Source organism: Pinus tabuliformis, chromosome 9, assembly GCF_031772625.1.
Source record: "Pinus tabuliformis cultivar Carrire ecotype Pingquan chromosome 9, CPIR1, whole genome shotgun sequence".
NCBI classification, from domain to species: Eukaryota; Viridiplantae; Streptophyta; class Pinopsida; order Pinales; family Pinaceae; genus Pinus; species Pinus tabuliformis.
The window spans coordinates 210927970-210945367 of NC_142307.1; the positions used below are offsets into that span (position 1 = coordinate 210927970).

The 17398-nt window shown below is 35.6% G+C and overlaps 1 protein-coding gene across 1 annotated transcript; it reads right to left on the bottom strand.

The window, feature by feature from the left end:
• Window positions 1-950: 950 nt before the first annotated feature.
• Window positions 951-8385, bottom strand: LOC149147896 (7-deoxyloganetin glucosyltransferase-like). Its single transcript, XM_089442000.1, has 2 exons — window positions 7946-8385; window positions 951-1188 (listed from the first exon to the last, which is right to left on the bottom strand). The coding sequence occupies exons 1-2, from the start codon at window positions 8383-8385 to the stop codon at window positions 951-953; spliced, it is 678 nt and encodes a 225-aa protein (XP_089298126.1).
• Between the last annotated feature and the right edge of the window lie 9013 nt (window positions 8386-17398).

Here is a 17398-nt window from a genome sequence, read left to right on the forward strand (position 1 = left end):
TGGTTTTTTGAATCAGCTATTTGTGACTTTATTCTGAACAAATTCCTAGTCAGATAAAAAATCATTGTTGATACATCATGATGTTTGAGATAGGAAAAGGACAAGTATGAAAAACTAGAGAATCTAGGTTGTTAATTCTCATTTGAGCCCTCCGTGGATCAAATAGTCTGCATAGAAAAAGAACTATGTTGTATGTACTCATTTTTTATAATAAAAAGAAATCATTTTCTCCTGCTGAAAGGTGCTGCTAGATTTTCAGTTGGTGCTCGGATAATTTAATTTCGATGTCGAACTACCTTTTTGGAGGCTTCTTTGGTGTTAATTTTTCAGTTAGTTTTGGATAATTTACCATGCAAAATCAAACTACCTGGTTACCTGGGAGTTACATAGTTCTGCAGTTCAAAAAAACAAAAAAATCCTAATCTCTTGGAACATGTCAAATGTTTATGGCAAAACTTCTCTATGCTTATAATAGAACTTGATAGCAAAGACTTTTGCGAATAAAATCTAAAATCGCGGCCAATAATCTGTTTTCAGTTATTCAAAATTATGTAAGACACGATGCAAGTACCATCACAGGACTTAGTGATCATGTCACGGATAACTATTAAAACTTTAAAGTTAAATCTAGCATGCCATACAATGCGTAATTTCTGGATAAGATGGAACCATTTAAACCATGAAATGTGGTGCGATTATCATAACACTCCATATGTTCAACAGCCAAAATACTTTTGTTAATAGGAGTAATTTACAACACTTTCTTCGTGGGAATGAAACATGGTAGGCTTTAAAGCCGTCTCTTTTTACTGTTCATCTCGCAAAGGAGAGAGGTATCTGACGATTTAGCAAGATTTTTGATATCGATCAACAACTTATTCTCAAATCTCCATATTCTTTTAAGTTAAATTCTAAAAACAGAGTCACGTGGTTTCATTTTTGGATTGGTTTTATTCATCGTCATGTCTTCTAGGAAAGTGTTTATGTTCAGAAAAGAAGATCCTCCAGGGAGGACGGCCGTCGTCGCAGACTCTTTGATAATGAGAACGTTCTCTCAACTTCTTCCCTTCCGGTGTTCTCATCATTCTCCTCATAACGTCCTCCACTTTTTCTTTCATGACCACCTTCTGTTCATCTACTTCCACATCCTCAAAAGCCAGGCCGATTGTCCATATTTCCTTGGCGAATCTGTTGAAGTATAATTTCAACTACGTTTGTTTTGCACCCAAAACCACTGCACCAAAACCTCTGACACATTTCAGACCACTTTTGCTATGAAGGTGGTTTCCGGAAAATCGACTCCGATGCAGTAAGATGCCTCCACGCATCCTGTACCTTCTGCAGAACCACTGTTCCGTCGGGACATAATGATCAGCATGGAAGGGGCTCCCGAAATCGCCGTCAACCGTCCGATTCAACTCAACGTTCTCCGCCGTCCATCAATCCAACCTGCATACAAACTTGCAACATGACATTACGTGGAGTAAACGCTTTTGTTTGACTAGCATTTCAGAAAATATTTAATGAAGGTTAATGCTAGTCGTAGAAAGTTGGTAAATATTTATGTTTTTTTTACGGAATGTATTATTATATTTTTTGTTGTTGTTAACCTATATGAAGTGTCTACGATATGTTTTCGTTGGGTTGACTTTTGTGAAGAACTTTGGTTTTGCACAGCAGTGCGATGGGTAAATGAAAAGAATGAAGACGAAGGCCATTTGTATAATGCAATGGTGAATATCGTATAGCAGATTGTAGAAGAAGCACGAGAGTTTTTTTTTTTGAGGATGACTTTGTATTTTGTGTGATAACGCACAGCAGTGCGAAACATAAAGACCAAGGTTGAAATGTAAGTTTTGTTGGTTGCTCAAACAAAGGGAAGAGCGAATGGTGAATTGTATGGTGCGAGTAAAACAATTTTTTTTACAGTGAATGTAATGTAAGAAATTCTTACAACATATGTAAGAATTGGTTTTTACAGCAGTATATGTAAAATGTCTTCACAGCAGTAAATGTAAAGGGATTTTTACACACAACAGTGTAAAATCTCAGGAGGAGACAGAGTAGTTTTTTGTTGGTTGAATGTATTTTTGGTGAATCCCTCTGAGTGAAAGAGGAAGAAATATGTATCAGGCATTTTGTTTTAATGAATACAAATATTTTATGGGTGTGTAATACTCTGTTCTCAAATTTTTTTTTTTAAAGCTTCCCTGTGTTGAATATCTTGGAGAAAAACAGAGCATTGTCTCTATGTGTGTTCAGTTCGTTTGTTTTTGGGATTTTACCAAAAAAATCCCCAACAGTGGTATCAGAGCAGATTCAGGCTCTTTGAAGGTGTTAAAGAAGCTGAAGAAAGGAGTTCTTTTGCTGCAACAGTTTCTCCAGCCAAGTGAAGACTCAGTCAAGAAAAGATTCAGGTATTCCTCAAAGTTTTCTTCGTGTTACTACTGAAGAAACAGTCAGTGTTTTTAAAATACACAGTCAAGAAATTGAAGCATAGTTGAGAATGCAAGGAATGGCCAGCACAAGCACTAGTATGGGTATATTTAACACCCAGCTCCCACAATTTAATGGAAAAAACTATGACTATTGGGCAATAACCATGAGAGCCCTGTTTGCTTCTCAAGATTTATGGGAATTAGTTGAAGATGGCTTTGAAGAACCAGCAGATGAAAATGTGTTTAATATATTAACTCAGGCATAGAAGGATCTGCTGAAGAGAAATAGGAAAAAGGATTCAAAAGCCCGTGTGTTGTTGTATCAAGCAGTAGACCAGAGTGTGTTTCCAAGGATAGCAGCAGCTAAGACATCCAAAGAAGCATGGCAAACCCTCAAGACAACCTATCAAGGCATGGAGAAAGTGAAGATAGTAAAACTACAGTTGCTAAGGAGAGATTTTGAGAATCTAAGTATGAAGGAGTCAGACAATATTGACTCATTCTTCACACATGTGATTGGATTGGTCACACAGATAAGGACTCATGGAGAAACTCTTGAAGAAAGGAGGATTATGGAGAAAATATTGAGAGTCCTACCCTCAAGGTTCCACGTGATTGTCACCACCACAGAAGAGACAAAGGATCTCTCAAACTTTTCAGTTGTTGAGCTTCATGCATCACTGATAACACATGAGCAGAGGTTGAGTAGAAATGAAAACTCATCTCTAGAGCAAGCCTTCAAGACCCAGATGTCCTTTGGAAGAGGAAGAGGTCAAGGCAGAGGAAACAAGAGAGGAAGAGGAAGAATTCAAAACAGAGGTGGAAGGAACAGCCTAGCAAATGCTCAAGGAAGAGGCAGCAATCCAAATCAGAACCAAAGCCAAGGCAGCAGCCAACAAAGAGGACAACATTATGCTCAAGGACAAAGGTATGAAAAATCCAATGTCCAATTTTATTATTGTATAAAATATGGGCATTATGCCAGTGAATGTAGGAAGAAGCAGCATGATATGAGTAATAGGTCAAGTGCAAATATAATAGAGAAAACATCAGCCAAGATAATGTGTTGTTAGCTTGTAACATGGCTGAAACAAACAGTGAAGACATATGGTTTTTAGACTCAGGATGCAACAACCATATGAAGGAAATATAGCCCTCTTTTATGCTTTAGATCAAAATGTGAAATCACAAGTTACACTTGGCACTCATAGTAAAATTTTTGTTATGGGAAAAGGAGAAGTTAAAATATTTACAAAGAAAGGAGAAAGGATAACCATAGCAGATGTCTATTATGTTCCTGGAATGAAGTGTAACCTCTTGAGTATTGGACAGCTTGTTCAAAAGGGTTACAATGTTTTCTTTGAGAATGATGTATGCACCATCATGGATAGAGCACCTAGCAAACGATGCATTGCTGAAGTAAATATGACAAGGAACAGGATGTTCCCTCTTAGAATAAAGGCAGATTTGAGAAACAAAAATGTAATTGCAGCAGTTACCCAAGAGGCTTTCCAAAGAGTGCTAAAGGATGAAAATTGGTTGTGGCACTTGAGATTTGGACATATCAACTTTGGAGGTCTTAACTTGTTGAGTAGAAAAGGAATGGTAAGAGGATTACCATTGATAGAGAAACCGAACAACCTTTGTGAAGGTTGAATATTGGGGAAACAACATAGAGAAAGTTTTCCATGAGGGAAAAGCATAAGGGCAAAGGCACCCTTAGAGATTATCCACTTAGATTTATGAGGACCGATGCAAGCTCCATCACTAGCAGGCAGCCAATATTTTCTAATATTCATTGACGACTTTACAAGAAAAACTTGGGTATACTTCCTTAAAAACAAAAGTGAAGTGTTTGAAAAAGTCTGAAATTTCAAGGCATTTGTGGAAAACCAAAGCGGGCTGCATATCAAAGTTTTGAGAAATGACAGAGGAGGTGAGTATATCTCCAAAGAATTCCTATGATTTTGTAGAGAAAATGGAATACACAAGCAGTTTACAGCTAGGTACACCCCACAGCAAAATGGAGTTGCTGAAAGGAAGAACAGGACCATCATGGATATGGCGAGGAGCATGCTAAAGGCAAAGCATTTGCCAAATGACTATTGGGCTGAAGCTGTACATTGTGCAGTTTACATTCTGAATAGGTGTCCTACAAAAGTAGTGATGAACAAAGTGCCGGAAGAAGCATGGAGTGGGAGAAAGCAAGGAGTCACCCACTTGAAAGTTTTTGGATGTGTGGCCTATGCACACATTCCAGGTCAGCTCACGAGGAAGTTGGACAGCAAAGGGGAGAACTGTATATTCATTGGATACAGTGAGGAATCCAAAGATTACAGGTTGTATATCCCATCTACCAAGAAGTTTTTTGTCAACAGATATGTTCAATTCATTGAAGAGGAAGCTTGGGATGGAAGCATAGAGAAAATAGTGAATGTTAAAAACTGTTTGTCTCATGATGAAGATGATGAGGAGATGGCTGAAATGCATCCCCAAACAGCAGTGCCAACACAAGGACAGCAAGGAACACCCTTGAGGATAAATGAAAGTGCTTCTCCAAGCACACCACAAGGAGGAAATTCAAGTGCATCTTCAAGCACTTGCACACCAAATGAAAGAGGTAAGAAGTTTAGAAATCTAAGTGACATTTATGATGAAGGTATGAATTCATTATTTTCCTTGTATTGTCATGTTGATGACCCTATTCATTTCGAAGATGCAATTAAAGATAGGAAATGGATAGAAGCTATGGATGAGGAGATTAATGCCATAGAAAGAAACAAAACATGGGATTTGGTTGAGCTACCAAAAGGTAAAGAAGTCATTGGAGTCAAATGGGTCTACAAGACCAAGAGCAATGCTGAAGGAAAAATAGTAAGGCACAAGGCAAGGCTGGTTGTCAAATGGTACAAGCAGCAGTATGGGAGAGATTATGAGGAAACTTTCGCACCTATTGCAAGAATGGAAACCGTGAGAGCAGTGCTATCCATAGCAGCACAAAACAAGTGAAAAGTTTACCAAATGGACGTGAAGTCAACATTCCTAAATGGAGTGTTAATGGAAGAGGTTTACATTGAACAGCCTCTAGGCTATGAGAAGAAAGGTGAAGAGCACAAAGTGTGCAGATTGAAGAAAGCTCTTTATGGGCTGAAGCAAGCGCCAAGAGCATGGTACAGTAGGATATATTCCTATCTATTGGATAATGAATTTGAGAAATGTGAAGGAGAACCCACCGTCTACATCAAAGAAAAAGATGGTAAAATTTTAATTGTTGTCTTATATGTTGATGATGTTATTTTCACAGGTAATGATTATTATCTCATTGAGAATTTCAAAACAGTCATGAAGGAGGAATTTGAAATGACTGACATGGGTTTGTTTAGATACTTCTTAGGCATAGAAGTAGATCAAAATCATAATGGAATTTTTATCTCACGAGCAAGATATGTAAATCAATTATTGGGCAGATTTAACATGCAAGAGTGCAAGGCAACAATCACTCCCACAGTAATGGGATTAAAACTCAGCAGAGGGGACAGCAGCAAGGATTTTGATCCTAGTTTGTACAAGAGTATAGTTGGCAGCCTAATGTATTTGACTGCAACTAGGCCTAACATAATGTTTGCTGTTAGTTTAATTTCCAGATTCATGGAGAGGCCAAAGGAGGCACATTGGCAGGCAGCAAAAAGTATTTTGAGGTATGTCAAAGGTACTAAAATGTTTGGCATATTATATAGTGTCTCAGAATGTTCAGATTTAATTGGATACACTGATAGTGATTGGGCTGGAAGTGTAAATGATCGTAAAAGCACTTCCAGTTATGTTTTTTCACATGGGTTCAGGAGCCATTTCATGGGCTTCTAAGAAACAGTCCATTGTAGCATTGTCTATAGCAGAGGCTGAATATGTGGCAGCTACAGCAGCAGCATGTCAAGCAGTTTGGATGAGAAGAATGTTGAGGAGCTTAGGCCAAGAGCAGGCAAAAGCGACGGTGATTTTTTGTGACAATAGCTTAGCTATTGCATTATCAAAGAATTCAGTGTTTCATAAGAGAACGAAATACATTGACAAAAGGTTTCATTACATCAGGGAATTGGTAAGCAATGGAGAAATTGTCTTAGAACATTGCAGGACTCAAGAATAGGTAGCAGACATTTTGACAAAGCCATTAGATCAAAAAAGCTTTGAATTTTTGAGGAAGTGTCTAGGTATGACTGATAACCCACCAGTTGAAATTAAAGGGGAGTGTTGAAATATAATTTCAACTGCGTTTGTTCTGCGCCCAAAACTGCTGCACCAAAACCTCTGACACATTTCGGACCGCTTCTGCTGTGAAGGTGGTTTCCGGACAATCAACTCTGATGCAGTAAGATGCCTCCACGCATCCTGTACCTTCTGCAAAACCATTGTTCCGTCGGGACATAACGATCAGCATGGAAGGGGCTCCCGAAATCACCGTCAACCGTCCAATTCAACTCAACGTCCTCCGCCGTCCATCAATCCAACCTGCATACGAACCTGCAACATGACATTACATGGAGTAAACGCTTTTGTTTGACTAGAATTTCAGAAAATATTTAATGAAGGTTAATGCTAGTCATAGAAAGTTGGTAAATATTTATGTTTTCTTTTACGGCATGTATTATTATATTTTTTTTGTTGTTAACCTATATGAAATGTCTACGATATGTTTTCGTTGGGTTTACTTTCGTGAAGAACTTTGGTTTTGCACAACAGTGCAATGGGTAAATGAAAAGAATGAAGACGAAGGCCATTTGTATAATGCAATGGCGAATATCGTATAGCAGATTGTAGAAGAAGCACGAGAGTTTTTTTTTTTAGGATGACTTTGTATTTTGTGTGATAACGCACAGCAGTGCGAAACATAAAGACCAGGGTTGAAATGTAAGTTTTGTTGGTTGTTCAAACAAAGGGAAGAGCGAATGGTGAATTGTATGGTGCGAGTAAAACAATTTTTTTTTACAGTGAATGTAATGTAAGAAATTCTTACAACATATGTAAGAATTGGTTTTTACAGCAGTATATGTAAAATGTTTTCACAGCAGTAAATGTAAAGGGATTTTTACACACAACAGTGTAAAATCTCAGGAGGAGACAGAGTAGTTTTTTGTTGGTTGAATGTATTTTTGGTGAATCCCTCTGAGTGAAAGAGGAAGAAATATGTATCAGGCATTTTGTTTTAATGAATACAATTCTTTTATGGGTGTGTAATACTCTGTTCTCAGAATTTTTTTTTAAAGCTTCCCTATGTTAAATATCCTGGAGAAAAATAGAGCATTGTCTCTGTGTGTGTTCAGTTTGTTTGTTTTTGGGTTTTTACCATAAAAATCCCCAACAGAATCTGCAGTTGAGAAATTGATCGGCAAAATATGGGAATTCCACTACGGGAACTCCCAAGCCCATTGCCTCTAAGGTAGAGTTCCATCCGTTGTGTGAGAAACAATCCCACTGAGGCATGGGCAAGTATTTTCCACTGTGGCACCCACCTCAGAAACAGGGCCCGCTCCTTCATTCGTTCTTCAAATCCCTCAGGTAAAATCGCAACCTGGCCTTCTGCGATATCCAACCGAAGAACCCACAAGAAATGTTGTCCGCTGCGTTCGAGCCCTAGTGCCAACTGCTCTAGCTGTTGCTGAGATTTCACAGTGATGCTGCCAAAGGAAACGTATATAACTGATCTCGGTCGTTGCATATCAAGCCATGTCAGGCAGCTCTCTTCTTCCTCCCACAGACTGCCGCACGAATCCCTTCCTTCTAAAAAAATTGGAAGAAAAAGAGGTCCTACGGCCAGAGCAGGACAGCCATTCAAAGAGAGTGTTGTTACTGCATCCCTCCCTTCGAGCTCCTCGAACGTGTTCACTAATACGTAGTCGCCATTGCTTTGCTTCTGCGATTCATAAAGAATAGCATCGAAGGTAATGTCCATCGGATCCTCAGCGATAAGTCGGAACTTCAGGTCGGTTGGCTACAATGGTGGGATGTTGCCCGGAAGACAAGTGATGAGGTTTTCTTTATTTTTGCCTTCCGAAACTGAAGAAGTTCCAAACAAATTAGTCATTTTAATGAATATAATTAAACAAAAGCACTCAGGATATATAAGAAGACTGTAAAAGGAAACAAAATATGAACTAGTATTTTATCTGTCATCCTCAATTTCTTATTGGCCTGAGAGGCTCATCACTACATATATTTATATAAAATCCATTCGAAACTCTAAATTGGGAGCACACAATATGTGATCAACTCGAGACATGATGATAAAAATGTCAGTGTTTTTCAAACTGCGATGCAATATAATCGAATTTTCTTCGCTGTTGTAGGGTGATTAAAGCCAACTGAATTACGTGTTAGAACTTAGAACTTCGAAGAAGCAACAAGTACATGGAGAGATGGTAGATTGCAAAGTTTTAGACTAGGGAAGGAAAGTTGACTTATTGGAAGTCAAGATTACTTAACAATAGTTGACCTTAAGATGGCTAAAATAGAAAATGTCAATTTTCCTTATTGAAAGTCAGTCGTTTTCGAGGAGTGACCAGAAAAGGAGGTTAACCAACCTAGTATAATGTTATTAAAATTTCTATAAATCATAGGAAACTACGTGTTTATATGTCAACTTTCTTTTCAATCTTTGGGACTTTGTACACAATACTATAATACTATTTGTTTAACAGAAAAAATAGGAAAAATAAAAAATAAAAATTACTTGGATACATTACTTAGCTTTTTCCATATTACATAGGAAAACACCAAATATTTAAGTTAAGTTCTACTAATCACCATCTTTTCTTTCTTTCTTTTCTTGTTGTTTTTGTTGTGTTTTTTACTTATACTAGAATAGGAAAAAATATTTATTTATCATTTAGATTTGTAAAATAATTTCTTCATTTTGAAATATATATTTGTCAATTTTACAAGCAATAAAAAAATAATTTATAAGATTAAATTTCATATTACCTATTATTCAAATAAAATCCAAAAAATAAAAATAAAAAATCTTAATTTGTTATTTACATTGAATGAATTTTAAAGAATAAAACTTTTATATATGTATATATATGAAAAAAATATCTCATTTAATTTTTCAAGCCTATTCCTTTAAATATGAGGTTAGATATGTTAAGTGGTTTTATGTTTTGTAGCTAAACAGAAAATACAACTATACAATGAAAATAATTTTTTTCACTCAAAACATTAGCATTAACTTAAACCATAAACAAGTATTTCTTTAATTGAGCCATCCCCTAGACTAGAACAAGTCACCATATCAACAGTTATATAGATGTTATTGTAAAGCATAACAATTACCATAAACTAAATACTCACTCTTCATAAGAATTCCTTACTATAATGAAAGAGGTAGCAAGGTTTCAATAATATATACCAAAATGTTAAAGAACTTAACCGTTTACAATCTTATACATATCCATTTTTAGTAGAAACTCTCCCTTTTTTTCCAAAAAAGCTGAGGAAATCTCCTAAAAACCACACCTAGGTTATCCCTAAACCACAATCCAACCAAAATATTACAACATATTACAATACAACTAAAATTCATATAAAAGCATCACTAAATCCACACATGTTGCATCTTAAAAGACAAGGTTTAGGTCTAAAATTAAAAATAACACGTATTAATAAATATGTCTTATCGAGACACTTTAAAAGAGACAAATCCCTAAAATAGACTCAGTGTTTAGAACTTTCTATTGCGATTGGCCTAAACAATCCATAACAATATACAAAACAATACCAATAGATAAGGAGTTTCTAATAAACTCATTAGCCACTCCAAAGACATGGGATCAACCAAAATTTCTAAGTGGATTAGTGGTAGAGTTATTAATTCTATAAAGACAAATGATTACATAAAAATATGATGGACTATTTTACCTCTAATGTTTAACACCATTAGAAGTAATGTCTTAAAGTATACAAATGATGAAAAAATATGCATAGCTTCTAATAAAAGTTTATGCATAAATCAAAACTTTGTGCATGATTGAGGAAATGGAAGAAGTGCAGATAGATTGTGGTAGGTTTAAAGCACCATTAGTATTGTGATATGTGATTTTATCTACCTATATGGCATGATTTTTATCTTTCATATCATGAGGAATTGCTACAACTTGTAGTTGGTTGGTTGTTGAAGGTTGATAAGTGGTATAGAAATGTGGCAGGATGGAGTGGGTATAGATAGATGATGATTGTGGTTGGTTGGTTGCTAAAGGTTGATAAGTGGTATAGACACGTGGCAGGATGGAGTGGGTATAGATAGATGATGATGGACCAAAGAGAACCATCCCCTTAAATGAATACCTTCAACATAAATATAATTAATTTAGAGTGTAGATTGCTCATGTTTCCACCTATACCATATCATTATAATTTGAAATAAGTGATAGTAACCCTATAATTTAAAAATGGAGTCAACATTGATATGTGTGTGTAATTTTACTCTTGAATTTGTTTTTTTGGCTTTGCACTTGTTCTTTTCTTTTTTAAATCATCTTTTATTTTTCTTTTTTAATTGTAATTTTCATTTTCTTCTTATTTTTCATTTCTTTTATATTATTAATTAAATTTTTATTTATGTTTTTTTATTGATCAAATTCATTAATAAATTTAATCTAAATGTTTTTTTATCATTGTAGAAATCACATTATTGGTTAAATTTTCATTTTTATTTTCATATTAATCTAATTTATTAATTATTTCAAAATAAATGTCCTAAATGTTTCTATGTTAATATGATTCTATTTTCTTCAAAAAAATTATTATGTTTTTTCTTGAAAATATTATAACAAAGGACCAAAAGACTCAACATTACATTCTAAAGTCAAATACATTCTCTTTTGTGACATACTTCTTCTTGTAAAATTTTCCACTTCTTTCTTGATCCTTATAAATAACATTTTATTATATGCTTTTGTGGATACTATTGGAGACATTTGAGACTTATTTTTAAGGGTCTTGGATAGGGATATGGGCCAACCTCCACATGACCAACCCTTTGGGGAAGTTACCACTTCTTTCTTGACCTTTATAAATAACCTTTTATCATATGCTTTTGTGAATACTATTGGAAATATTTGAGACTTATTTTTCAAGAGCCTTGAATTGGGATATGGGCCCCTATGGTCCGACCTTGCACTTTGTAGGCCTCCACATGCATAACACTTCGTTTCTCCCCTGCCCCACCTCTTTATTTTCCACCATACATTTCAAATGCAAAAGAAATACCCTCTAAATAGATAATCCTTAGAGAAAAGTTCCATGAGTCTACTTAGTATAATTTTAACGAAAATTACCAGTCACAAATTCTTAACAATAAACAAATTATTCTAAGAGAATAATAGACACATATATAATAAACTTTGGAATCAAATACCCAAATCACTATGATGTTGATGCGAATGACCTCCACTATTAATGGAAATTGACTTATCACAATAGAATCAAAACTATGTAATAAGTCCCCTCGCTATTATTATGAGCTTATTCTACCAATAAATATTTGAGGTGAGATTCAAAGCCACAGTAACATCCCCATGAACTCGTAGAATGAATGTAACTTGAAATAATCACTCTTATAGACATGTGATTCTAATATCTTATGTCTATCCTAACATGTGGATATTATATATTTCTCATAATTATATAAAACGTGAATTTTATGTTTTCTATTTTCCAACATAGTTAAGAGTTTTAACTCTTTATTTTATTGTTAGTTAAATTCAAGACGGAAAATAAGTAAATGTATATTTGTTTAGTAATTTTTTTGTTGATGTGTTTTCATCTTACGCATTAACTCTTTATTTTATTGTTAGTTAAATTCAAGATGGAAAATAAGTAAATGTGTATTTGTTTATTAAATTTTTTTGTTGGTGTGTTTTCATCTTAAGCATTAAATAGAGTAATTTTGAAACAAGAAGTTTTTAGTTAGATATAATGTTGTAAATTTTTTTCATACTAACGAGGATGGTTTCTCTTATAAACAAAGAGAAGAAAAAAAAATATTAATTTTTTTTTATCAAGTTTATTTTCTGATTTGATAGCCTTATGTATCAACTAGGCCTACCACTTAAAGAAATCTAAAACAAAAGCCATTCCTTTATGATATTTCTTTTTATTTTACTTTCTGCATTTAATTATATTTTTATCTTTTATTTTTTATTATTTTATCTTATATTTTTATCTTTCATTTTTTTCATTTTTTTTATCTTTTTCCAATTAGCATTATCCATTTCAATTCTTTTCTTGTTTATATATTTATCTACCTTGTATTTAATGTGGACTTTTTCATTATTTCTTGTTTGCATACTTAGCCTTTCTGCTTTCAATTTTCTTTTTTTTCCTTTTCCTACCATTTCTGTAATTTTCCATTTCCATTTCCAATTGGTTTTTATATTTCTACATTTATATTCTTTGTATTTCTTAAAAAAAAAACCGTATTTAGAAATATTTATAAACTATTTCTAGTTCCTACCCCTAACATCTAATATCTTCATAACTCCTTTGCACTTTTCACACATTGTTATAACATATTTAATATTGAGCTTGAGCATTCCTTTGTGGGAAGTGCATACTCCTTGGCACACCATTTCCTCTACAATGCTCTTTTCTCCCTCACCTTTGTACACTCTCTCTTTTGCAAAATTTTTCCATCTACATAATCGTCCCTCTTCATGACCCTTCTTTCCACAAACTTCATTATCAATGCTTTATTGTTTAGTCAATTTTCCATTTATTTACCTGTACTTCTTCAAACATAGCTTCTTTTCCAAATGCATGCATCTCACCTTGGCATTATTAATATTTATTATATAATTTTTATCCTAATTTATTTGGAATGCATATTTATTACAATTGGTGTTCAACTGGACATATGCTTGGATGATACTTGAAAGATATTATTTGGATAGGGTAATGCTTAGCATGATGAATAGACAGCAAGACAATAATAAAACATTATATTTTATGTATGTTATGGAAGGTTCCATGTTTCTTTCAACTTCATATAAAAATAATATAAGGAGTTCTTATAGTTAAAAATAGCAACAAGAAATCCTAATTTAATTTGTCCTTGAATTAAATTAGGAATTAAATCGAAATTATATTCTCATAGCAACTTCTAATAGTTAACCAAGATAATTTTACTTAGTTGGCTTAGGAAATTTTAGTTGGAAGTATATCCAGAGTCATGTAGAGTGATCCATAAATTTTAGAGGTTGAGGCTGATTTCTTTTGAATTGTAAAATTAATTCACTTTAACTAAGTTATAGTCAATTAAACTAGTTCCAAATGTTGGAGGAACTAGTAGGAGGTCTACTAGTGAGGACAGGAACCAATGTGGCTTCACTGCTCCACCAATGATCCAAGATACTTTACTTACAGATGCATCATAATTAGATATAACAGATTTAATTAACCATGGAACTTAAAAGAACATAAATAATGCAGAAATAATAAGAAGAACTCAAAAACCATGACATAATGACTTGATTACAGAGTTCATCCAATTTGGACTATGTCTTCGGGCCCTGCTCAATAGTGGGGAGGCCTTCATTCAATTAGTGACATAAAAGAGATAAAAGTATAAGCAACAAGCAGTTACAACCCATATACCTCCAAGCTAAAAGATCGACAGAGAATAGAGAACCCAACTTCATAAAATAGATAGTACCATTGAACTCTTGGCCAAAAATAGTGCAAAAATGCCTATCCAAACTCCCAATTTGGATAATCAGGCCTTCTGCAACCTATCGGAACCTCTCTGATGCTCAAGGCGAGGTCTGACCTACTCCTAGGATCAAGGTCTGCTGCGTGCGTGTGCTTCTGAACTATCTTCTAACTCCCCCTTCCTTTTTTCGACACAACAGTCATATATATAAGCATGGCGACATCCCTAAAAACGAGGGAAGTTTTAACATAATAACCAAGTTTAGGCAGGCGGGATCGAGCCAGAAGCTTATGTGGCAACAACCTTGTAACAATAGTGAAAACTTGTTTAAACATAACAAAGCCATTAATTGCGCTCAAGGCTCGGCAGCATGTCTATTGATGCTTTTGACTATCGACAAACAATATAAAGCCAATAAAACAGACGCTTTTGTGATATATGGACCTGTTAGCTTATAGAACATAATATATAATATATCGCATCTTGATCCTCCCCGCAAATTGTAATCCGTGTGCAACCCATCAACATATCAACCCAAGTTCAGTGCTCTATGATATGGTGGACCTGTCAAGATTTATAAACCACAACATATAAGATATCGGGTCCGGATCCTTCTTGCAAATTGCAATCGGCATGGGCCAGGGTGTCACTCCATGCTACCGATCCCCTCCTGTGAACTAAGATTGCGATATATACCGCATCACAAATGGACTCAGTCGGTGCTGATTCATATACTTGTTCCACCTCCGACCTGCGATATACGATATCGTAATCACAGTCAGGACCCTGTTGGGGCTAATTCTTAAGCTGCTTCTTCCTCTTGCGCTGATATGCGATATGCGGGACCCAGTGGAAACCTGCCATGTGGCACTCCCTCATTCCCTGATACTTTTTCCATGTCATCTTCTCCTACCACATGGACAAGTCAAACTCAAACTTTGACTTACTCTAACTTCGTCATCTGGACTCGAATTTGAGTGTCATTAGGATGATGAGAACTTTTATTTGATGCTAAGTTTATCCATATTCTACCACTTTGAGTATTGAGCCTTTTACCATGCCACTAGTACTTTTCTAAAGATCCAATAGGATGAATCCTCTAGGATCCTCCTGGATCAGTCCTCTAGGATCCTCCTAGATCAATCCTCTCCACTAAGAAATTTTGGACCACCAAAATACTTTTCAATCAATTGGCAAGTGAGGAAATTTCTCCCTCATGTTTTCCTTCTCCATCCATCAAGCTTTTCTTGGCTACATTCCTTTGAAGCCAACACATATATACTCCACATCTCCTTGTTGTGAAGTTCTCATTTTCCGGTCAAGTACGATATCCTTGGGAACTTATTTATATACTTTGGTGCAAAATCGTCCACTATAGGAATTTGTGAAACCTCCTCGGCATCCATAATCGATGGAGGTTCATAAAGCTTCAGGTTTTCTACATTTACCACTAAGCACATCTGCATATAAGCAAGCAAGTCAAGACGAAAAGAATTGTCTCCAATATTTTCTAATATGGTGAAGGGACCATATCGGATGGGTCTCAACTTCTTCCCTTCTCATTTCATTCTATTCTTGCTGATATGGAGCCATACCTTGTCCCCAACTTGAAACTAATGGTCAACTCGGTTCTTATCATGTCGAGGTTTTTACCAATCTTGAATCTTCTCCAAATGCTCCTTCTCTGCCTAATGAATCACCTATATCCGCTGAATCAAATTTCGTGCTTTGTCCCTATCATCTCATCCATTGCTATCCTCCTCTTTCCCAAAGACCATGTCCAAGGGATATTTAGGTAGATAGCCAAAACAGGTCTCAAATGGTGAGATCTATGTACATGAATGTTCTACTCAATCGTATGCATGTTACACATAAGGAAGTTGTTCATCCCACAACTTGGGATGTTTCCCACAATAGCCTCGCAACAAGTGTACCACGGTGCAGTTGACAATCTCTGTCTGTCCAGCGATCTGTGGATGAAATTTCTTACTTCTTTTCACCTTAGTTTCCATAATTCTCCACAAGCTAGTCCAAAACTCCGCAAGAAAGCGAGACTCTCAATCTTACACAATAGATGTGGGAAACCCAAAATGGACCCAAACATGTTGAAATAAAAGGAAAGCAGTCTGCTTAGTGGTGACCTACTTTTTACAAGGCATTAAAATACACATTTTACTAAAGTGATCCACAATGACATAGAAATAGTCGTGACCTTTCCTAGACATAGGAAAACCTCCTACAAAGTCCATGGACATAGTTTCCCATGGTCGACTTGGAATACGGAGTGGTGTGTAGAGCCCATGTTTTCAGTTAGAGGTCTTTGAAACAAAACACAACACACAACCCTTCACAAAGCGAGCCACAATGTTTTTCCTATGGGGTCAAAAACAAAACCTCTCCAAATGACATAAACTTTTCTCAATTCCAAAATGACCAGACACCAGAGAGGTAAGAGCCTCTCTAATTACATGAACCCTTTCATCACTAGGTATGTAAATTTTGCCAAGGTGGTAAAATAGATTTCCCTGCAAGTAATAATTGTCCACTTGTGATCCATGAGTCAATTTTGATATATTTCTTTAAAATCACTATCATTAGCATATTGTTCAGCCTAACTTTCTAATGATAAAGAAACATTTTGCAGAACTACAGATGTAGAAATAGGAGGTCGTGAAAGCATATATGCTACTTTGTTGCTGGCACCCTTCTTGTATCTTATCACCAAATGAAACTTTTGGAGTTATCACATCCATCTGAAGTGATGAGCTTGTTGAAGCTTGGTCTGTGACTGAAGATACTGCAAGGGCTGATGATTCGTATGGATGATGGTCTCCTTGCCGATCAGATAGTGTTTCCACTTCTTTACACTATGGACCAAGGCATACAACTCCTTTTCATACGTGGGATAATTCACAGAAGCCTGGGAGAAAGTATCTAAATGGTAACATACAGTATTTCTTTGCTGCAATCAATACAATGCCCATGGCATATCTGTTGGAATTTGTTTCAATGTCAAAAGGTTGTTGAAGGTCTGGTAAGGCTAGCACTGGTGTTATGTTGATCTTCTCTTTCAATGTGTCAAAGGATTTATGTTTCTTTCCTCCCCACTAAAAGGCTTGCTTCACACTAGTCAAGGCATGCAAGGGGGCTACGATAACAAAGAAGTTCACAATGAACCTTCTCCAATACTATATTGCGCCCAGAAAAAATTGAACCTTTGTAACATTCATGGGCTCAGGCCAATTCATAATCGCCTCCA